This window comes from Mastigoproctus giganteus, chromosome 13, assembly GCF_048544385.1.
Source record: "Mastigoproctus giganteus isolate SK-2022 chromosome 13, ASM4854438v1, whole genome shotgun sequence".
NCBI lineage: Eukaryota > Metazoa > Arthropoda > Arachnida > Uropygi > Thelyphonidae > Mastigoproctus > Mastigoproctus giganteus.
This window is the reverse complement of record NC_143587.1, coordinates 116,214,038-116,238,034: the sequence shown is the minus strand read 5'-3', so window position 1 is coordinate 116,238,034 and position 23,997 is coordinate 116,214,038. Positions and strand designations below refer to the sequence as shown.

Below are 23,997 nucleotides of genomic sequence, written 5' to 3'. Positions count from 1 at the left end.
TAAGTTCGCATTATGCTGACTACAAACTGTACCTTTGGTTGTGCAAACCATTACAAAAAGTTGTTTACACTGTGTGAAAGATTACTGGTAAAGAACATCCATGATTTTCATCCCTCTCATTACAGAAACGATCCCATTTCACTTGGTGCTGTGAACATGTAAATTGAGTAAAGGTATAGCCCTGTGTGTGTGGACACATGTTTTGGACACAAAGTGAATATTGTTCCCTGTGCTTAATTTACATCTGGAACATGCATGAATGTTAAGGTAGCTCTGTAGAAGGCACTAAAATTTTGCAGGCTGTTTTCAAAAAAATACCAATTATTTAACAAGAACAAGTTAAGTTCAGCTAACAATTTTGGTAACAAAATAATTTTGCTTGCCCATTCTTTAGCATTAGTAGAGGCATTTGATGCAAGAAAGCAAGCTTATGCAGCATCAGCCAAAAAAAAAAAACCCACTTCCACTTCACCCCTCTGTTCGTTCAAAATACCTGTCCAGCTGAGCCTTAAACTTATTTAGGCTATCAACCTCCACTACAAGGGATGGAAGTCTGTTCCACCAACCAACCACCCGCTGGCTAAAGGCAAATTTCCGCACATCTATCCTACATCTGTCTTTCCTCAATTTGAATTTATGCCCTCTCAGGTGATTCTTCTGAGCTAGAGGAAGAATCCCATCAGCATTGAGCATGCTCAAACCATTCAAGGCTTTATACACCTCTATCAGATCACCTCGCTGGTGCCTAGTCTCCAGACACTGTAATTTGCAAAACTTAAGCCTTTCTTCGTAAGAGCACCCCTTTGTTCCATTCACTAATCTTGTTGCCCTTCTCTGTACTCGTTCCAGCAGCTCTCCATCCTTCTTGAAATGAGGCCTCCAGACCTGTATACAGTACTCTAGGTGTGGCCTGACCATTGCCTTATACAAGGGAATAATCACTTCCTTATCCCTGCTGGAAAATTTCCTGTATATCATTGACAATACTCCATGAGCTACTCTTGCAGCCCGTCTGCACTGCTCAGAGAACTTCATATCTGCCTGCACAACCACCCCCAAGTCCCTTTCATTCTCTACCACTGTCAGTGTAGTACCACAGAGTTGATACGTTGCTCTGGGGTTGCTGTTTCCCATGTGTAGTACTTTACATTTGTCAATGTTAAACTTCATTTGCCACCTCTCAGCCCATCTGCTCAACCTTTCCAGATCCTGTTGCAGTAGCATAGTGTCAGTAGTGTCCTTAACAACCCTGCCAACCTTTGTATCGTCTGCAAACTTGGACATTAAGCTTGATATTTCTATAATTGTGTTTAGAGACTTGAAAAGTGCTAATTTTATTAATGTGATCTTAAAGTTAAAGCAAGTAGAAGTACATGTGTGGAAGCGATATACTTATAGAAATGAAAAAAATAGCAAAGCATTAAATGGAGACTGAGAATGGACATATAACATGAAAAATAATGAAACTAAAAAAAATGTGCTGTAGGTACTAACTGGCAGGTGCAAGTTTTCTAGACTAATTTAACTAGGTAGCATAGTGTATGCTACATACATAGTCTGAAAATTTTAACAGAATCTAACTAATGGACTGAGACTCATGGCCTCAAGAGGAGTTTTTTTATAATTAATAATATAAACAATTTGTTAAAATATTTCAGAAATGCAATTGGTAATTTGTTGAGTACTAGTTTAATGTACAGGGTCTCTATGTTAATATAAAAAGTCAAACTTTTAATTACACATCACAAAAGTCCTGAGACAAAAAGAATAACAATGGTGCATGTACAGATTTTGAAATGCTACACAACCAGTGAGTTAGATACACTGCTTGAAAGTTAAAAGCATCTTTTGTAATTTTCAAGTGGTCTTCCTAATTCAGTAATTTTTGTATATAATATTCACATTTTCAGACAATTGTGTTGTGAAATGTATTTTATAAATTGTGTACACCAGTTTTGCTTGAGTATTTCATATGCTTATTTTTTTTATTTTACTTATTTTTTTTTTTTTTCAGGCATTCCCTATCCTTGACTTTTTCTTTATGATCTTATATTCTTTTAAATATTGTATCAGCATACAGACTTTTCTTTTTTTATATATTTCATATATAAAAATAATTTTTTTACTCTTGTTTCCTTCTCTTCATTTTTAACTCTCATTTGTATAATGTGATAGTGTACACAGACATTAAAACATTGCTCTATAGACCAGTTTATATTCTTTTGTTATTTAACTCTATTTTCTATTGGCAGGCTTTATGTTGTGAGGACTAAGCTACTAATAGTTTTATTTCTCACTTCACAAGAGCCAGCACTGTGCAAATTTATTCCATCAGTGGACTGATAGAACATTTGTCAGAGTCTGTCTGATGCATTGATTTTTTTAGCATTTGAAATGCAGTGATGGGACTCAATGGTCACTCTTATTTTATTTTAATTAAATTTTTTTTTGTATTTTGGTCATGTTGTTGAAGTTGGTTTACAGTACCATTATATGTGATCACATATTAATGATCTTCAACTAGGATGATCCTAGTTGAAGATCACATATAGCTAGATATTGATATACTAGAGCTAGATATTGATATTTCACTTTATTTGGTTTCAGAGTACATACACACGTGTGTAATAAACTCCCATTATAGCACTTTTCCTGGGAATGGTCCCAAAGAGCACTATAAGCAAGAAAGCATTATAAGAACCCATTTTTGGAGGCTTTTTTTTTTTAAATCAATATTTTGGTAAATAACATTGTTTTTTTAGCTTTTCTTGCAGTGTTTATGAAACAATGGTTTGTATTAAGTTGAAAACCTGCAAATTTAATTTACTGCACATGCTTCTTTTTGTCTGCTGTTACACAGAATAAAAATTTTAAAAAGATTTTATTAATCTTGGGTATTATTGTATAAATGTAGTATTGACATAATAATACTGCTGTCATTAATGAAAAGTATTGATACAATGTTGAACACATAAAAGACACTACAGTACACTCAATGAAAGCAGGTGAATAAATTAATTTAAAAAATCTGAGGAGAGCATGTGAATGTTTGTCTGTTTGTTTGTTATTCAGTTTTAGGAGCATTAGCAACTAAGGCCATATTGCTCCAGGATATGCGGTGGTCATTCCCTGACCTTTCCGCATCCTCCGCATTTGGTAGTGACGGGCTCGAACCCCGGTATAATCAAGAAGCGTGTGCTACGCACTGCTGCTCCTTCCCACCTGGCTACGGAGGCGCCCCCATGTGAATGCAATGGCAAATAACCAGACATTCAGCTTTAAAGAGCAGCCTACCTTCAAAGGTTTGGGTTAAATAAGAAATAAATATCCCCTGCACTGGGAATGAATTCTATTAAGTAAAAACAAAACTGCACAATTAACAATTCCTGGAATTTAGTCCTTATCATCCAGTTCCCAAAAATCAAGAGGAAGGAGAGATATCTGGATTTATTCCTCCTTGGGCCTATAAAAAAAAAAATGCACAGCACTTCATAGGATTGATAATGGAACCAGAAGAAAACGGCATTAAAAATGGGACAGAGCTAAAAGCAGGAGAGTTAACTATGTGTGTGTGTGTGTGTGTGTGTTTCCATACAAGAAACAGGGGGGGGATTGTAATCAGAACTTGGCTTGAAACCTTTTTAGGGACCAAAAAAAAAAGCATACATTGAAAATTTATTGAGATTAAATTTTATCTTCAAGCCCAAACATTTGAAACTATATATTTCAGTAAGGAGGCCCTTGGGAGAGGCTATGGAATCAGAATTAGTAATGCCACACTTCTGAACCACTTCCATTAAATAACACAAAATTTTATGGAAGGTCCTTAAGGTGCTGAATTTATATTAGTCTGATTTTTAACAAAATTTATGTTCAACAAGATGGCTCAAGAGATCTTTTTAAAAGACCCAAATATAAAATTTTACAATGATATGTCCACTGGGGGTCAAGTTATATGTGGAGAGACAAACACAAATGGCAGATATGGTGAAGGCAACAGGTGCTTACACCAGTGTTTCCCAAACTTTTTTAGTCATGGAACACTTACGAAACACAAGTTTAGTGGTAGCCAAAGAACTGTTTGTTAATATTTTATTACGTATGACGTGCTATGCATCAGGAGCATCTTTATTTACAACACATATAAAGCCGAAATTCAAATAACTGTCATTATACTTTCATTTTGGTCTTTTATTAGTTGGTTCTTGTTTTTTCACTTCGGATTTTTGGAGAACAAAAGGCTGCGATTGTTCATCCTCACTTTAAAGTGTGACAATATTGTGTTCATTGTCATCAACCACAATTGCACTACTAGAAGTACTTTGCTTCTCGTCTTGAAGTTACTTTTTTCAACCACAAATCCATGGTCACATAATTTTAATAATAATATTTTGAAATACCAATAATTATTAAAATAAAAAATAAAAAAATTATACAAGGAAGTGAGTTTAGTTATGATATTGGTTCGCTTCCTCCTCTCCTTCAATCCGTGTACTCCAGACTAAATCACGTACAAATGGCATATTAGATCACAACATTGCTACTTTTTCGTAGATGTCATTACCACTACGCATACTTCTTTATGCAAAAGCCTGCCAAAATAGTGTTCTGTGGTCTATTTGATTATTAATCTATGCTAGTATATTAATAACCGAAAAAAAAAAAAAAAAAAGTTAAAAATTATAATGATACAAACGTGGTGTATGCTACAAATTTGCAAAATTTATTTATTTTATTAATTATTAATTACGATTTTCACAGAACACTTGTTCATATCTCACGGAACACAGTTTGGGAAACTGCCGGCTTACACAATCATATGTACCTAAAAGGAATAGGGAGGGAATTGTAGAATAGAAGCTTCTATAAATTGATAAAAATTTAATTTTTAATTTAATTTTTTTTATTGTCATTTAAATGCTACTGCAAGAATTTATATAATAGTATAAACAAGTATACAAAAGTGAAGATTATGACTGGACCTAACATTTTAAGTTGGCTTATGCTTTTCCCAAACAAACTATACTATTATATCATATAAAATGTATTTGCTTTACTCAAACTGTCTGATGATCTGTACACAAATATTCTAGGATTTATTAAAACAACTATCTCGTTTTGTGATTTTTTTTGTGTATCCTCCTTTTTCTGAAACTACAGTTTTATAAATATACACGTAGAACTTATATACATATAATGCAGTGGTCCCTTGATTAATGATATTTTGCATTATAATTCACCTCTCATCAAATCCCATGCATTTGGTAAACAATGAAAGTTTCAATTAACATTCAGGCATTATTTTTGGCTAAGAAAAGTACTCATAAACCATGCAGTTGTTACTTTTGGCATTCAAAGTACTGCAAATTCTGGGTATTTGTTTTCAGCCAATCACAGCACTTCTTTGTCTGTTTTACCTTTTCAATACAAACGTCTTTCTGTGATTTTCATAATATTATTGTGATTGTACAAACCTCTATCTCTCTCTGATTTTACTAAATTAAATCAATAGTCACAGCTCCAAAAGTGAGTGTGAAGGAAAAGAAAAGCAGGAAATCAATTTCTGTGCAAACAAAGCAAGAAATTATTTCAAAATATGAAAATGGCATTTAAGTTGTTTAATGATTGTTATGTAATAAAGTTATACAAAAAAGATTGTTATGCAACAATCTTTTTAGCTAAAGGTAAGAATTAATTTTTTTGTCTATTTACTATATTAATTATGTATATATTTAACAATGTTAGTGCAAATATTTATTTACTAACATAATGTTCAAATACTATCCAGTAATGTATTATAAAGTGAGTTTTTTTTTTTTTTTTTTTTCTGAAATAGTTCCAACTTCCAGTTGTCTTGAAATGAAATAAGTCTGTAACGCATATTTTCATATACTCAAATTAATAATAATTTCAATTTACAGTAATATTTGGAAGCATTTACAATCATTAATCAAGTGACCACTGTACACAGAATTCTGTGCAAGTTCTGTGTACACCAATTTGATATGTCCTTCCATCTTGTTTATTTTAACATTATTTTTTTTTAAATTGCATTATTCCTCATAAGCGAGCCAACTAACCAGCAGTTATTGCAATAATGCAGCACACAAACAACAGTACTATTTATAATTTTTCCATATACATACCATTTTTCTTTCAATGGCTTATATTGCACAAACCCAGTACATCAGAAATATCACAAAAATGCAAACGAGATGTTAATAATTAAAGAGAAACTGAATTAGAAATCATTAAAAATATATTTTTGATAGTATTTGTGACTATTTCATTTGTTGTTATAAGGGTTGATAAGTATTACAGAGAACAGTATGACTCAGACTTGCCTCTTTCCAATAACTGATTTTTATATATTTTAGACTATTCACATTGTTAATTACACTTACTATTTGTCTCCTCCATTACTACGGATAATGGAGAGACAATTACATTAATTTCATAAGACTCAATCACTGAGCTTATATACAGTTTAGCACGTGATTCGTTTTAACAATGCTTTGGTAGTAAATTATTTATAAAATACAGCACACTAAAATAACAATAAAAGAAATATTTAATTTATTAATAACGTCTAGGACTTCCTTTTAAAATGCGGAAGACAAAAGCAGCTATCTTTTCATAGCAAAGAAACATTAGGGCAGCAGTTAAAACAGTCTGTAATAACTTTGCTTCCAGACCCTTAAATAATCCCTTTATTCCTTGATTCCTAAAAAGAAAAAAAAAAAGTAATAAATAAATAACTGGTATTGTTTGCAAAATAATTCTGAAATTTATATCTGTTAATTATAATCATTGTAATATTTGCTGATTATATTCATTGTAACTTTAAGTTACTACGCAAACAATTCAGAAATTTCCTTGATATTTAGATGTATTAAATTATTTATTCAATTACGCATTGAATAAATAATTCATTGCTCATGTGAAATCTTAAATAATCACCATCTCATTACTGTATATAAATTAAATTAATGATTTCTAAAATTATAATTATAGGTGATGCACTCTGATTCCATCAAAACTACTGTTAGAAACTTGGAGTTTCAACCCCTCCTTTCCCCATTCTTTAAATGACTCTCTTCTAATTTTCTCAGGAATTCATTTATCTATTATAATTAGAATTTGTCCAGAATGTTTTTCCCAATTTGCCAGCAAAAAATAAATTATAATGACATCCATAAAACCACATCCTATGCTATTATTAAAGAAATACACAGGAAGGGAAGGGAACTGGTTATCGTATGAATGGTGAATTTTTTTTTTTTTTTTTTTGGTAGTTATTGGCGCATCGGCTTCTGTGACCATAATGCACCTCCCAAGGTTTTTGCAGTACTTTTGATCCAAGCCCGAGGCAGGATTCGAACCTGCGACCTTTGGGTTGCCAGGCAGGCACTTCACCCACCCGGCTAGCGAATGGTGAAATACTAATGCACGACACTCAAGTGGTGAAGTCATGTGACCACGTTGATTTTCACTCTTCCTCTAAAAATAGAAAGAGGAGAGATCTGTTTATACTTGATAGCTAGTCAAAGGACATGGTGAACGAATGCCATATGCTTGACTCCTTTTCTATCAACCGTTTTTGGTTATACATTTGATAACACAATTGTACTGGTGTATTTTCTACTTCATGTAGTATATCTTGAAACAGGCCTCTGAGGTTGGGAAAACTCATGTCACAATAATAAACTCATACACCAACCGTTTAAATTGAATTAAGAAAATTTTAATACTGTAAAATAAAATATAGTATAAACAATCAATTTACAATAAATATAAAACTTAAAATGGATTAAAATAAATATTTATATAAAACAATTAAAATATAGGATAAAAGTGCTAAAACTAGACTGTAGCTTTTGGAAGCATCCGCTTCCTTTCTCAACAGTAAGTTAAAACTTACACAACACATCCTTAAATAGCAGGCTCACGGCACTTCCACACGTGGTTCGGCCGGCGCATGGGCGGTACTCCCTTCATGCATATTAGAACCGGAAATGGCTCAGGAGCATGGAAAGCAAAACTGTTCATCCGCACTGAGGACCACGGCCTCAAAGAGGGGATGCATACCCGTCTCTGTTAATAGTATTAATTTCTGACGAACAGATTGGCAAGCTCTCGAGCCACTTGCGGTTCCAGAACCCATGCGCCCGGTCAACGATGAGATCTGGTGCTGCTTCTCCCAAAAAAAGTTCAGCCACAGCAGACTTTCCATAATCTGTGACTTTTATGGCATTCATGTGTTCCCCCATACGATCCTTAAATCGCCGCCTAGTTTCACCCACAATCCAGGCACTTTATCACGTATACGACCCCACTACTGAAATCATTCGTTATAGGGTCCTTAACCTGGGACACCACCGTGTACAACCTACACCCTGGCAGCTACACGCAGCGTGTCTGTCATTCACGAAGCACTCTTGTTATACGGGCTTTACTGAGCGTGGCAACTATGCGGTGGTAACTGGCACAAACGGTTCACTTTGCCAGGGCATCACCCCTCATATATTTGTCCATGACTCTCTGGGGGTAGCCACATTTCTTAAGATCTGCTGTGACTCATCTAATTTCCTTTTCTCTATCCTCAGAGGTACTGCAGTGGGATTGATTTGATTGATTGATTTTGTAGTTGTTGGCGCATCGGCTTCTGTGGCCATATTGCACCTCCCAAGGTTTTTGCAGTACTTTGATCCAAGCCCGAGGCGGGAATCGAACCCGCGACCTTTGGGTTGTCAGGCAGGTACTTTACCCACTCGGCTAGCCCGGTCGGCACTGCAGTGGGACTACCCTATCTAATAATGACTTAGCGACGCTGTTCTTATGTCGCATAGTTTGCGCCAAACTATAGTGAGTGTATTGGCTCTGGCACATAGGTTTTTTAAACACTATTGTTTTAAGCCTAAGTCCTGCTCTAGGGACCAATACATCTAGAAATGGGAGAGTACCAGCTGCTTCCACCTCCAAGGTGAACTGAATAAATTGGGAGAAGCTGTTAAGCAAATGAAGTACTATCGAACCCGTGACCTTTGGGTTGTCAGGCAGGTACTTTACCCACTCGGCTAGCCCGGTCGGCACTGCAGTGGGACTACCCTATCTAATAATGACTTAGCGACGCTGTTCTTATGTCGCATAGTTTGCGCCAAACTATAGTGAGTGTATTGGCTCTGGCACATAGGTTTTTTAAACACTATTGTTTTAAGCCTAAGTCCTGCTCTAGGGACCAATACATCTAGAAATGGGAGAGTACCAGCTGCTTCCACCTCCAAGGTGAACTGAATAAATTGGGAGAAGCTGTTAAGCAAATGAAGTACTTCATCCTCTCTCCCCTTCTGAATAATGGTGAAGATGTCGTCTACATATCTTTTCCATTTGCAAATGGGGAACTCTAACCCATCGAAGATCCTGTTTTCCAGTTCCTCTATGGCCAAATTCGCTACTATGGTGCTAATGGGAGAACCCATGGCTGTGCCATGAACCTGCTTATACATAACTCCTTGGTACACCATAGTGGTGCTAGTCAAAGTTCCACACCGGAGCAAATATCCTCCACATTTAAAGTAAACTAATTTATAAAGAGCCAAAAATACAATATCAAATAAAAAAATATTTTAGAAAAAGCCAATTAGATGAAATTTAGCAGCGCCTCTGACTAGCACCAGGTCCGAATTACGTGAAATATCACTAAGACTGGAAAGCATCAACTACAATACATGGCCAACAAAATTATAAATAAAATAAAATAGACTGACCATTATGCCCCATCTTGACAGAGGATCACAAGGCCAATAATGGTCAGGGAATCACTGCATTTTAAATATTAGACAAATCAATATACGAACAAATACACTGATTGCTCACTGCATAAGATGGCCCTTATGCAGTGGAAAACTACAATAGAACAAAGCCTAGTACTTGCATGGCAGCACTATACCACTGATAGAGCCATTGTTAAACCAGAAGACATAAGAAAAATTGGGCTACAGATGGCAGTATGAATGTGCATTAGTATATCAATTTATTTTTTTATAAAAAAAATTATAATTCATATATATTTAAAATAAATATATTATTTATGTAAATACTATATTTATCATAATATTATTTATTATAAGCAGCATGCGGTGAATTATGCACTATTGCAGCCCTGATGTTTGCAATGATCATTCTTAATTTCCTTCTCATTACAACTAGTTAATTTTAAAATTTATTTCATATGGTAATAGCGAATTGATAGGCTAACACGTGCTCATACTGACATCTATAGCCTAATTCTCTTATATATTCAGGCTTAACAGTGACTCTGTCAGCGGTATGGTGGTGCTGCCATGAGAGTGCTAGACTATTATGGATCAATCAGTGTATTGGTTCGTATATGCATTGATTTGTCTAATGTTCGAAATGCACTGATTTCCTGACCATTATTAGCCTTGTGGCCTCTGTCAAGATGGGGCACAATGGTCAGTATTTTACTTTATAATTTTCTGGGTCATGTATTGTAGTTAGTTTACATTTTCCTATCTTAGTAATATGCCATTTAATTCAAACCTGGTGCTAGTCAGAGGCACTGCTAAATTTCATCTAATTGGGTTTTTCTAAATTGTTATTTGATATTGTATTTTCGGCTCTAGCTAAATTACTTTAGGAACACTTTTTTCTGCAATACCCTTATCTTGATTCTATATTGATTCTTAAGTGATTTTATATATATAAATATTTGATATTTCAGAATAATGGATTTTTACGTAAGTGGCAAAACTCACTTTAAGACAAAAGCCAAATTACTAGTTTGATGAGAATATATAACTGGTAGTGTTAAGTGTACCAATGTATTCTATTTTTTTAAGTGATGAAAACTACTGTAATGCCAGGTCCACTACCACCACCAGTGGTGGAACTGATAATAAATTAATTTAGCATCAAATAATTAAACCGATAATTAATTTAGCATCAAATAATTAAACCGATAATTAATTTAGCATCAAATAATTAAACCGATAATTAATTTAGCATCAAAATAAAGATCAATTAACAAATTAATAAGATTACCGCAATAATTATTTGTAGAATATTTCAACATAGACACTGTTATCCAAATGAATTTAGTAAAATTACTTAAAAACGTATCCTTACACTCAAAGGAAAATCGATGATCAAACATATCCAGTATCATTAATTTTAGAGCTCTAAACCTGACCCCAAAATGCATCAAATCATCAACCAATACTTATGAATGAAAAAGGCCTTAGCATCATAAATAAGAATAAATTCAAATATGATGTAATTATAATACTATCCTGAAGTGGACAAAACTTTGACAACAGTCATGATCACAGAGTAGTATGTGAAATGTGTGACAGAATTTAAAGGTGAGAGATTAGTTGCTTTCTCGGTGCATGCATATGAAAGACCAAAAGTCTGAAATGGGATGGGGGTGATGCACATTAATAGAGTTTTGATGCAATTTAATTTCAAGGGTTTCTGCTATTAATAATTTTGTATAATTATCCTGAATATTAAGAATATTTGCTTCATTAAACAGGAAGGTATATCCTTCCTTAACTGTGTGAAAAGCTAATTCAGATGCAGCGGAAAGAGAATGGTTATTAAAGATCACATGAGAGGACCATTTAGCAACTTGGTGGGGATACCCAGAATTTATAGTTTTGCCACTGATTTTTAACCAGTTGACTAGAAATACTTCAGTTTTTTTGTGTTTTTTTTGTCTGGTAGGAAAACCTTGATGTAAGTCGGTCAACTAAGCTTTAAAAGTTTTAAAATTGCCTCTGGAAAATAATTACAGTAATGTGTAAATGTAATATCAGAAGAACTACTATTTTTCATGATATAAAATAAAAATAACCTTATACCATTCTTTTTAATCATCTACTAATTTTCATTCAGTATGATAATGATGTATTGCTCCATGTGGGACTTATTCAGGTGTTTAAAACATTGAGTGGACTGGGTAATCTAAATGTTGATGGCATCCTTCCTCAGATAAGACATGAAGGGACATAAATTGAGGAAGGACGTTGCAAGATAGATGTGTGAAAATTTGCCTTCAAGCAGTAGACAGTTTATGCAGAACAAACTTCCATTTGGTATTGTGAAATGGGTAGTTTTTTTTTTTTTTTTTTTTTTATGGAAAACCCAAACACGAGCAGTATTTATATTAGAACCTGTAGTACTTAATACCAGTCATGGGATGAAGGTTGAAAGAAGATATACTTGTTGACATTACACTTGAATTTCTGTAGATTGTAATTTTCAGGAAATATGTATGGAGGTAGGTTGCTCCAGAAAACAGATGTAAAAAGGATGCTGACCGGTTGCAACATATGTTCGGATCGGTTTGGAAAAGAGCAGGAATTATATAAGCCAATTCAGAAGAGAAAGATACCCATGGAAGTATCTATAGAAAAGGCATGCAGCAGAAACAATGTCTATGACACAGAGAGTGGAGAGACTTTGTTAGAAGTGAGTCATTAATTAACGTAACTGCCCTCCTTTGAATGGAATCTAGAAGCCTGAGACAGGTTTTGGGGGGCACTGCCCCAGATGTGGGAACAGTATTCCAAGGTGGTGCAGATTTGCAATCTGTACAGAGTGAGCAGCTGTCTGGAAGGAAAGTAACACCAAGAACGAAAGAGAAAATCCAGTTATTTTATATGCAGAGGAAACAATATATGATGTGCTTATGCACAAGAGAGATTAGAAGTCAGAGTAATCCCTAATAGAAATATGTTATCTTGTCTAGAAATCTGAGTGTCATCGAAGATAAGCATAGGAGCAGAAGAATCCTTTCTGCGATATGAAAGACAGGACTGAGTTTTGGAATGATTGAAATCAACAAAGTTATCTTTGCACTACTGGATAATTACCTGGAGATCAGCATTTAAGGAATTGGTAGTGGATATTTGAGAAGTTGAAACTGTTTGTGCAGGCAAAGTTTCTCAAACTGGAAGGTGGAATGCAATGTGCTACCATCAGCAAAAATATGGATAGGATTTCCAGTCATTAATATACAATTGGAAAAGAGTGGGAGAAAAAAGAAAGAAAAAACCTCGGAGAACACCTGCATTAGTGGAGAAGCTAAATGACAGCCATCTACCATCGCTCGCAGTGAGTAGTCAGAGAGAAAACTGAATACCCAATTACAAAAATCAGATAGCAAACCATAAGATGGAAGTGTATTTAGGAGACCTTTATGCTAAACATGATCAAGGGCCTTTGAAATGTAAAGAGCAACTGCTTGAGTTTCACCAACTTTTCCATTGAATTTGTCAATAGCTGGGTAACATAAGCCAGTATCACAAGTGGACTGACAATGACAGAATCCATACTGGCAATCATCAATCAGATGGAAGGTTTCTAAGATAGTTTAGGAGTTGGCAGTTAACAGATTTTTCTCCATTAGTTCAGAAGGAGTAGAAGTGCAATGGGATGATAACTGGATGGAAGGGATTTGTCATCCTTTTTAGAAACTGGCTAAACATGAGCATATTCCCAAGCAGTACGGAAAACACCAGTGGAATAAGAAAGTATAAAAAGGTGACACAAGAACAGGAGTAAGCTCAGGAGTACAGGTTTTAAAAACAAGTGGAGAAATAACATCAGGACTTGGTGCTTTCTTGGCATCAAGGCTGTCACAATTCTTCTGCCACCCTTTTGACCACAGGGGCATTGAATGAAGAGTACTTGGAATGGTAGGAAATGGTTTACCAAGATCATCTATACACAAACTTCAAATCACCAACATCATCATCACAGTTTTAAGGTAAAATTTAGATAGGGGATGGACAGGTGATGTGGGAAGTTTTTTTTTTTTTTTTTGTTTTGTTGATGCTGTACACCAAGTGGATAAAAATCACGAGATACCTACCTAGTAATGGGTAGGCTCGCCTTTCGCCCATATAAGGGCAGTCACACAGCGAGACATTGAGTCCACTAGTTCATGAAAGCATTCCCCAGGTATTTCCATCTGTGCTTGCTGCACCACTGTCCATAATTCCATCACATTCCTAGGTGGAGGATCCAAAGCTCGAATAGACCTTTCTACAGCATTCCAAAGAGACTTCACAGGAATCATGTCCGATGAATGGGGAGGCCATTCCATGGTGGTAAAATCTGTGAAATGCTCTTCGAACTATTCTAGTCACCACGGCTCTGTGGGGAGGCACATTGTCCTCCTGGAAGAGTCCATTGCCCTATGGGTGCACAATGACCATGAAAGGATGCAGATCTGCAAGGATGAACATGTAACCTGGACTGTTCGGAGATGCAGTTAGACGTACCAAAGGTCCCAACATGTGCCAGTTGATCACACCCCAGACCATTACCAACTGTCCACCTGCCTGAACAGCTCCTTGTTGACATGATGGTTTCTGCCAGATATGCACCCTCCCGTCTGATCGAAATAATTGGAAATGGGACAAAGGAGACCCATCTCCACTCATCCAAGTCCAGTGCTGATGTTCTTTCCCCTACCTGAGGAGTAGACTCCCATAATCTATTGCAGCTAATGATCACCTGATAGTCTTGATGGAGATGTTTCTGGAACTTCCCTCATTGAACTCGGCGCTACTGGAGATTTGTGCCACTGTCACTCTCTGGTTGGCTGAAACAATGTGAGACAGACGTTGACGGCCAAGTTCATCCACCACCTTTCTCCGCCCAGAGCAATGTCAACGATTAGATGTTATTCTGGAAATGGCATTTTCCCAATACACCCTTGATACTGTCGAACGGGGATAGTGCAATTTCTGCACCACCTCCATGATGAGACCACCTCCATGATAGAGTGACCCATGCATCAGGCACCCACTATCATCCCTCTTTCAAAGTCAGTTAACTCATGACATTAATCCATACTGACATCAAATTACTATGTGAGTGCAGTGTACCTATATAACTGCCAAGCAGTGGGTTTGTCCACTAGTGAGAGGGGTGACAGAGTCACATTGCTCAGGAACCAGGTATACTGTAAATTCTGTCCTTTCAGTATATAAGCTTGATTTCTTGCATCATTTGCCACTACTAGTACACTTGCAAAATAAATGGAAGTAACATTAAGAAATATGTACATGAGTGCAAGATCTTGTACCACTCTGATTCTCACCATCTCAATTAACCTTATCCTTTCTCTAGTAATTTTCTTTTTATCAGTTTAGAAATCAGCACATTTGTAAACACTGAAAAATAAAATAACACGCAAAGAAGAGGATTGTATGCAAATAAGATACTTAAGTTTACATACAAATTTATAAAGTTTCACCTCAATATGAAGATAAGCATTTGAAGTAGAGTCATCTGTTGCAAGTTATCTGATCCATACTGAAAGAAATAACGTATGATTCAATAGAGAAATTCTTAATATCTAAAATAAAAATAAATTGAAAAATAATATACTAGTGGCTCAATTTAATAATAAACTTTCTGGAAGAATGTCAAGGAAGTTTGGTATTAAATTTCATGTAATATTTAAAATAGTAATATTTAAAATATAAACACATTGTTTCTCAAGCTGGCATATTTATTTACATAAAACTAATTTTATGCTATAAATATAGGTTGTCAGTTTACCAAGCAATAATTAACAAAATAATTCACATTATTTTATTAATATTATATTTATATGATGTTAATTACAACATTTAAATGAATTTTTAAAATTGTTTTTTTTGGCAATTTACTTCTCCTTAAACTGACAAATGGCTTACTCTGTATCTAGCATCATGGGTAAACATTAGAAACTGTTGCCGAGATACTGGAAATTGTTACCAAAAAAAAAAAAAAAAAAAAAACCAACTTTGTGATGTCCAGTAAACATTTAAATTTTTGATAAAAAAAATCAATTATATTTAACACTATCTCAAAAAAACAATATGCACATATTGTATCCATTCAGCTTAATGGATACATATAGTTAGGAGAGAATGCTACCTGGTTTGTCTCCATTAAGGTTATTATTATATTAATACCATTCTTATTAGGCTGTTTGCCTATATTACTATACAGTCAGTCCTCGTATAGCAGGATAGTTGTGTTCCTAGAAACCCTCGTGCATACAAATAACAGGTCCTATGGGGAAAATATGGTTAGGTGCCAACAACCCATTTGTAACCAAATCATTACCAAACACAATAAATAATCATAATAAAATACTTACGTATTTTATTACAACTATTATGTAATAAAATATTGTTTGATTGATTTTCTATCCCAACAGATGACAGCCGTTCCATCTCTTCCAATTCTTTGTGTTTTGATCTAATAGATTTTATTACTGTTTTAAGTTGTTCCTGCTATGAAAGTTGTTTTTATTTTCTCTGCATTCTTTCTAATTCTTGGTGTTGCCTCATTTAAGCCTGTAGCATGTGCAATATCACATGTTCTTTCATTTCGTTCAAAGTGTTTTGCAATTTCATGGTTTTTCTCTAACAGAGGCAGACTGGCCATAAGCCTTACCGAGGAAACCACGGTGGGCCAGAGGCCAGAAGTGTGATTTTGGCCATAAACGCTAGTATGAGGCCGCTACAGATTTTCCCGGGTAAGAATTTTTTACCCAATCCACCTCTGTCTATCGATATTGCTTTTCTTTTTCTCTCTGGATCTGTATTGTCTTCACCAGGACGCTTCCTTTTCATACCTTTTAAATATTTTACTAATTTTTAGGGAATAAGGCACAATTACAAAATGAGGAGGCACACTTGATACACATAAACAAAGCTGCACGTGTGTAGCAACTGAATAAACAACATTGTAAAGGCGATAATTTCAAGTACATTTTTTTCTCACGCTGTGTTGTTGTTGTTTTGGTTTTTTAGGAGCATTAGCAACTAAGGCCATATTGCTCGGGGAATATGCGGTGGTCATTCTCCCTGACCTTTCCGCATCCTCCTTATTTGGTGGTGATGGGCTCGAACCCCGGTCTAATCAAGAAGCGTATGCTATGCACTGCTGCTCCTTCCCACCTAGCTACGGAGGCGCTCTCCGTAAAGGCAGAGACACACAATTAACACCTCACTAGCTCACATTTTACTAAAGCACATGTCTGGGGGTCACTACCATAAAACAATAAAAACAATTTCCAGTTGCATTTCTGCTAGTGGAATCTGTTATAAACTGGTAGTAAACTCGATCTAATTGCATTTGCGATAATACCAATAGCTGGAATTGTGTGGGTTTTTACGTTATTATGGTGAAATGTGTTTCCCCTTCACTGATATAAAAAACAAATACATTTTCAGAATCTTCTCTTCATTGCTATCGTGTTGCGTTCAGTTGGGGTGATTCTGCGTTTGACTGCCATTTCTTGTAAACACAAAGGCGAATCGTGAATAAGCGAATTTGATTGTGTTATATATGATATCGTTCCCCTATTTATAAATAGTGTATGATCGAATTTGTGTAGTGTAAACACGTGCTATACGAGGACTGACTGTACATTAAAGTGACATTTTGGGTATCTTACTGATACCCATCATCAGAACATGCTGTTGGGGAAACAGAAAATAGAAAGGTTACAAATTTTGAATATTTTAGAATATTACAGTTAAATTACCAAATTTTTACAATTATAATTACCAATATTACAATTTGAGGGTTTAGTGTCAAATAACATTAACTACAAAATTGGATTTTCTTTTTGCAATAACTTTATACAAATAACAATGCATATCATGTTATAGAACTGTATCTCTCTAGTACTTTACAAGTTAGCTTAGGCTGTTAAGTACATTTCTGGTGACTTTTTTTTGGTTAATTACAAAAACATCAGCTACAAAATGATTTTGTAGTTAATGTTGTTTGATACTAAACCCTCAAATTACAACCATCAGTATTACAATTACAATTTGTAAATTACAGTTCTAAAGTATTAAGTTTTGAATTGCTGTTACAATAGAAAACAGGAAATCTAAAGCAAACACAAAGAGATTAAATTCTTATCTGCTGACAGACTTTTCTTGCTGATGCTCCCAGAAACCTGATGTGCATATAGGCAAGAGGCTGCCAGCAGTTAATTTATAGGTGAGTGATTAACTCCATTAGCTAATAGGATAGTACCAAGTTTTATTCTGGATCCAGGGTTATTGTGTAATGGGAGCCCGAGGTGACCTTTGCTCCTATACTCTGCACGTCAGGGTTGGTGTGCAGGCTGGTTCAGGATCTTACAGATACCCATCATCAGACCATGCATCTGGTTCGGGTGGAGGGAGTTATATCTGGTCTATTTTCTTTTCCTGAATTAGCTGTTTCTTTTCCTATTGCTTGCTTGCATATTTACAATTACACAATTGTAAAAATTTGGTAATTGTAATTATAGTATTGGTAATTGTAACTGTAATATTCTAAAATATTCAAACTTTGTAACCTTTCCTATTTTCTGTTACCCCAACAGCATGGTCTGATGATCAGTATAGGTAAGATGTTTAAGATACCTTAAACATCACTTTAATGTATAGTAATGTAGGCAATAGCCTAATAAACTATATTATTAATTTCATGTGGTATATGAGTGGTATTAACATAATAATAACCTTAATGGAAAACAACCACGTAGCATCCTCCCCTAACTATATCGGATCTAAGTACGGACCAACCACAACCCATCCCATTTGTGACTTCTTCCTACTACTACTTCTTCATGAAAATGTTCGGAACCTCAGCAAACAATAGGAACCAGCAAATTCAGGAAAAAATAGCCCATATACAACTTTCTCCAGTCTAACTGAAACAGAAGCATGGTCTGATGATGGGTATCGGTAAGGTCTTGAACGAGCCTGCACACCAACCATGATGTTCAGAGTATGGGAGCAAAGGTCACCCCCAGGCTCCCACTACACAAGAATTCCCAATCCAGGATAAAACTTGGCACTATCCTATTGGCTAATGGAGTTAATCACTCACCCATAAATTAACTGCTGGCAGCACCCCTTGCCTGTATGTACATCAGTTTTCTGGGAGCATCGGCAAGAGCAGTCTGTCAGCAGATAAGAATTTAATCTTTGTTTTTACCTTAGATTTCCTGTTTTCTATTGTAACAGCAATTCAAAACTTAATACTTTAGAATTGTAATACTGATAGTTGTAACTCTAATATTGGCAATTATAATTGTAAAAATTTGGTAATTTTAGTATTGATAATTGTAACTAATATTCTGAAATATTCAAAATTTGTAACCTTTTTTTTATTTTCTGTTTCCCCAACAGCATGATCTGATGGGTATCGGTAAGATTAATTTATTCATGCTGATTAATATAGTAATCCCATACACAAATGGAACCCAACAGTACTACGTAAGTAGTGTGTATGGGTTGAAGGTTGACACAATAGAAGATACTTGTTGATACTGGACCTGAATTTTTGGAGATTTAATTTTCAGGAAATATATGTAAACAAAGATCTTCCAATGAACGAAAGCATAAAGACCAAATGAGGAAGAAGAGAAAAGTCGGTTTAGTGAGTCTGGAGTTGAACAGTGAATGGATGCTGACTAGCTGAGGTACATGTTTGGACTGGTTTTGAAGAGAGATTAAATTAAAAATATAAATTTTGAAGAATTGGAAATATCTATTAAAAAATGGCAAGCAGCAGAAATTGAATGTTTGGTTGCGTATGGGAGAGGGGGGGGGGTGTAAGAGATAAGTAATGCTTCTGAGAACAAAAGCAAAAAAAACAAAAGAAAGAAGATTTTTAATGTAAGAAAGCATAATTGTAATATGGTTATGCCAAGAAAGGCCAGAAGTTATGGTTATTCTAGTAAAGATATATGATCTTGTCTATAAATCTGGGTATAAAAGAGTGGACAGAGTTTTAGAGGGATTGAAGTTAACCAAGTTTTCTTCTTTCCACTGGAAAAGAAAACTTAGTTAATTGTAGGTAATTCTACTCACTGGAGAATTATCTAGAGTTAGCATTTAGAAACCTGCTGGTGCATATTTGAGATGTAGATGTGTGTGAAGATCTGAGTTTCTCAAACTGGTGTGTGTGTGTGTGTGCGCGCATACATGTTATCACCAGTCAGTGGGAAAAAGTCATTAATATACAGCCACACCCCAACTTACATAAGGGCTGCGTTCCGCAGAACTCTACGTAAGTGAGAATTTCTCTAAATGCTAACTACCAATTTCAAAATTGAGTAGCTAGTTTTCAAACGAGAGAAAGAGAGAGAGAATCTTCGTTGCAAAAAGAGGAGTATCTGTCTTACTCATTATGGCCTAAATCCAGGGGCTATTCAAGTATGATCAAAAGCTTTAGAAACGTAAAGAGTAACTGCTTGAGTTTTTCTGAATCTGTCCAAATACGAACAACACAAACGGATCAAGGCTGATGGAATCCATATTGAAACTTGTTAGCATTAGTAGAGGCATTTGATGCAAGAAAGCAAGCTTATGCAGCATCAGCCAAAAAATAAAAAATAAAAAAAATAAATAAATAAAAAATAACCACTTCCACTGCACCCCTCTGTTCGTTTGAAATACCTGTCCAGCTGAGCCTTAAACTTATTTAGGCTATCAACTTCCATGACAAGGGATGGAAGTCTATTCCAGCTATCAACTTCCACGACAAGGGATGGAAGTCTATTCCAGCTATCAACTTCCACGACAAGGGATGGAAGTCTATTCCAGCTATCAACTTCCACGACAAGGGATGGAAGTCTATTCCAGCTATCAACTTCCACGACAAGGGATGGAAGTCTATTCCAGCTATCAACTTCCACGACAAGGGATGGAAGTCTATTCCAGCTATCAACTTCCACGACAAGGGATGGAAGTCTATTCCAGCTATCAACTTCCACGACAAGGGATGGAAGTCTATTCCAGCTATCAACTTCCACGACAAGGGATGGAAGTCTATTCCAGCTATCAACTTCCACGACAATGGATGGAAGTCTATTCCAACAACCAACCACCCGCTGGCTAAAGGCAAATTTCCTCACGTCTATCCTACATCTGTCTTTCCTCATTTTGAATTTATGCCCTCTCAGGTGATTATTCTGAGCAAGAGGAAGAATCCCATCAGCATTGAGCATGCTCAAACCATTCAAGGCTTTATACACCTCTATCAGATCACGTCACCGGTGCCTAGTCTCCAGACACTGTAATTTGCAAAATGTAAGCCTTTCTTCGTAAGAGCACCCCTTTGTTCCATTCACTAATCTTGTTGCCCTTCTCTGTACTCGTTCCAGCATCTCTACATCCTTCTTTAAATGAGGCCTCCAGACCTGTATACAGTACTCTAGGTGCAGTCTGACCATTGCCTTATACAAGGGAATAATCACCTCCTTATCCCTGCTAGAAAAATTCCTATATATCATCGACAATACACCATGAGCTACTCTTGTAGCCCGTCTGCACTGCTCAGAGAACTTCATATCTGCCTGCACAACCACCCCCAGATCCCTTTCATTCACTACCACTGTCAGTATAGTACCACAGAGTTGATACGTTGCTCTGGGGTTGCTGTTTCCCATACGTAGTACTTTACATTTGTCAATGTTAAACTTCATTTGCCACCTCTCAGCCCATCTGCTCAACCTTTCCAGATCCTGTTGCAGTAGCATAGTGTCAGTAGTGTCTTTGACAACCCTGCCAACCTTCGTATTGTCTGCAAACTTGGACATTAAGCTTGATATACCATCATCAATATCATTTATAAATACAGAAAACAATAATGGACCCAATACTGAACCCTGAGGGACTCCACTAATAACATTAGTCCACGATGAGCAGTGTCCATTGATTACCACTCTCTGTCTTCTCCCCCTCAACCACCCCTTTATCCATAGCAGCAATTTGCCTCCAATGCCACACCGCTCAAAAGCCTTTCTAAGATCCAATTATATAATATCAAAGTTATTCCCTGCATCCAGTTCTTTTGTGACTGCATCATAGTATCCAATCAAATTGGTCAGGCAAGACTTCCCCTTAACAAAACCATGCTGTGTCTGAGCTATAACTGAAGTCTTGTCTAGATGATCCTGCAGTGCTTCAACCAGTGCCTCCATTAATTTTCCAGGAACAGAAGTTAAACTAACAGGTCTATAATTACTTGTGTCGCCCTTTGATCCTCCTTTGTGAATTGGGGTAACATTTGTACATCTCCAGTCCATGGGTACTTCCCCTGAGTCCAAGGAAGCTCTCATAATTATGGCTAAGGGTTTGCTTACTTCCTTTGCTGCTTCCTTTAATATAACTGGATAGATCCCATCCACCCCAGGTGCCTTTCTTGTATTTATCTTCAACAATTTCTCCTCCACTTTACTCTCAGTTATTACAAGTTGTTGTTGTTTTTTGGTTTTTAGGAGCATTAGCAACTAAGGCCATATTGCTCCGGGAATATGCAGTGGTCATTCCTTGACCTTTCCGCATCCTCCGTATTTGATGGTGACGGGCTCGAACCCCGGTCTAATCAAGAAGCGTGTGCTACGCACTGCTGCTCCTTCCCACCTGGCTACGGAGACGCCAGTTATTACAAGATTCTCTAGCTTACTGCCAGAGTTGAATACACCTCTGGCATTCCTCTCACTGAATAACTCCTCATGTGTGAATGTTGATGCAAAATATTCATTCAGTTTGTTAGCTACCTGAGCAGGATCATCAACAGTTGACCCATCGATATCAAGTGGACCAATCTGATTCATCCCCTTCCTTCTAGAGTTTACATAAGAAGAGAACTCTTTGCTGTTTTTCTTTGCATTCCTTGCCAAAGATTTCTCGTAATCTGCCTTCACCTGCCTAACCTCCTTTGTAACTTGGTTACAGATCAACTTGTATCTATCATAGGCTTCTGTGTCATGTGTTAATTTGTATGTCTCATTAGTTCATCTGACATCCACTTAGGCCTAAACCTTGAACAATATTTCTTAGTTGGTATGTAAAGCCTAGTAGCTTCCAAGATAAGTTCTTTGAATGCTTCTCATTTTGAATTTGCTGTTGGTAACATCATCATTTGGTCGCACTGTATAGAATTTAAATACTGTCTCAGTCCATCGTAGTCGTCTTTACGAAAGCAATAACCCTTCCCTTTACCTGTAATGGTAGTTACCTCTTTGAGTAAATCCCACTTCAGCACACTGATCACTGCCACCTAGTGGTTCATTTACCTGCAGATTCTTAATGCATGAAGAATCACTACTGATAATCAAATCAAGAGTATTACTCCCTCTAGTTGCCTGCTGATCATGCTGATGTAGAAAACAATCATCCAATAAATCCACAAAAGCCTTGCTAGTGTGTGAGTGACCAGCCTCCAAATTCCAGTCAATATCTGGGAAATTAAAATCCCCCATTATAAGACTCTCTGATTTACTGGCCCACTCTATTTCCCCGTACAGTTTCTTATTATACTCATCAGAGTCATTAGGCCTATAGCACACTCCTACTCTCAATTTTGATCTCCCAATGCTTATGTCACACCAAACTGACTCGACACTGCACTGTCCAGCAATGTCGACTGGCTTCACTTCCTTGGATTTTATGTATTTCTTAACTAATAGCATAACCCCTCCTCCCTTCCTATCCTGTCTATCCTTTCTGTAGATATTGTACTCCCCAAATTCCAATTCTGCATTCCTTATATCTGTGTGACACCACGTCTCTGAAATCCCCACAATATCTGCCTTTGATGTTTTGAGCAATACCTCAAATTCATCAAATTTATTTACTAAACTCCTAGCATTGGTGTACACGCAGGTATACATGCACCTGTTCTTTTTCTTAGCTACCCTAACACAACCTATGTGTTTATTTGTACCCCAATGATTCCCAGCAGTCTCTGATGGGAATCATTGGGGTACAAATTTTCCAGGCTTATTTTCCAGGCTGCGGCTCATTCCAATAGAAGCAGTGCAAGAATCACTTTCACCTCTGCCAGTGGCTACTGTTAATCTATTAGTCCTTGTATCTCCCCAATCTAGCAGTTTTCCGACCCAAAATTGGATGGAAGGTTGAGAGAGAGAGTTTAAGATTTGATGGA

General features: G+C 36.2%; 1 protein-coding gene across 1 annotated transcript in view; it reads right to left on the bottom strand.

The window, feature by feature from the left end:
* Nucleotides 1–6,579: 6,579 nt before the first annotated feature.
* PMP34 (Peroxisomal Membrane Protein 34) overlaps nt 6,580–23,997 on the bottom strand; it is a 129,843-nt gene continuing 112,425 nt past the window's right edge. The window contains exons 8-9 of the mRNA XM_090387343.1: nt 15,293–15,351; nt 6,580–6,724 (exon numbers count right to left, since the gene is read on the bottom strand). Coding sequence (XP_090243469.1) covers nt 6,580–6,724; nt 15,293–15,351 — 204 coding nt within the window. The remainder of the gene's footprint in view (nt 6,725–15,292; nt 15,352–23,997) is intronic.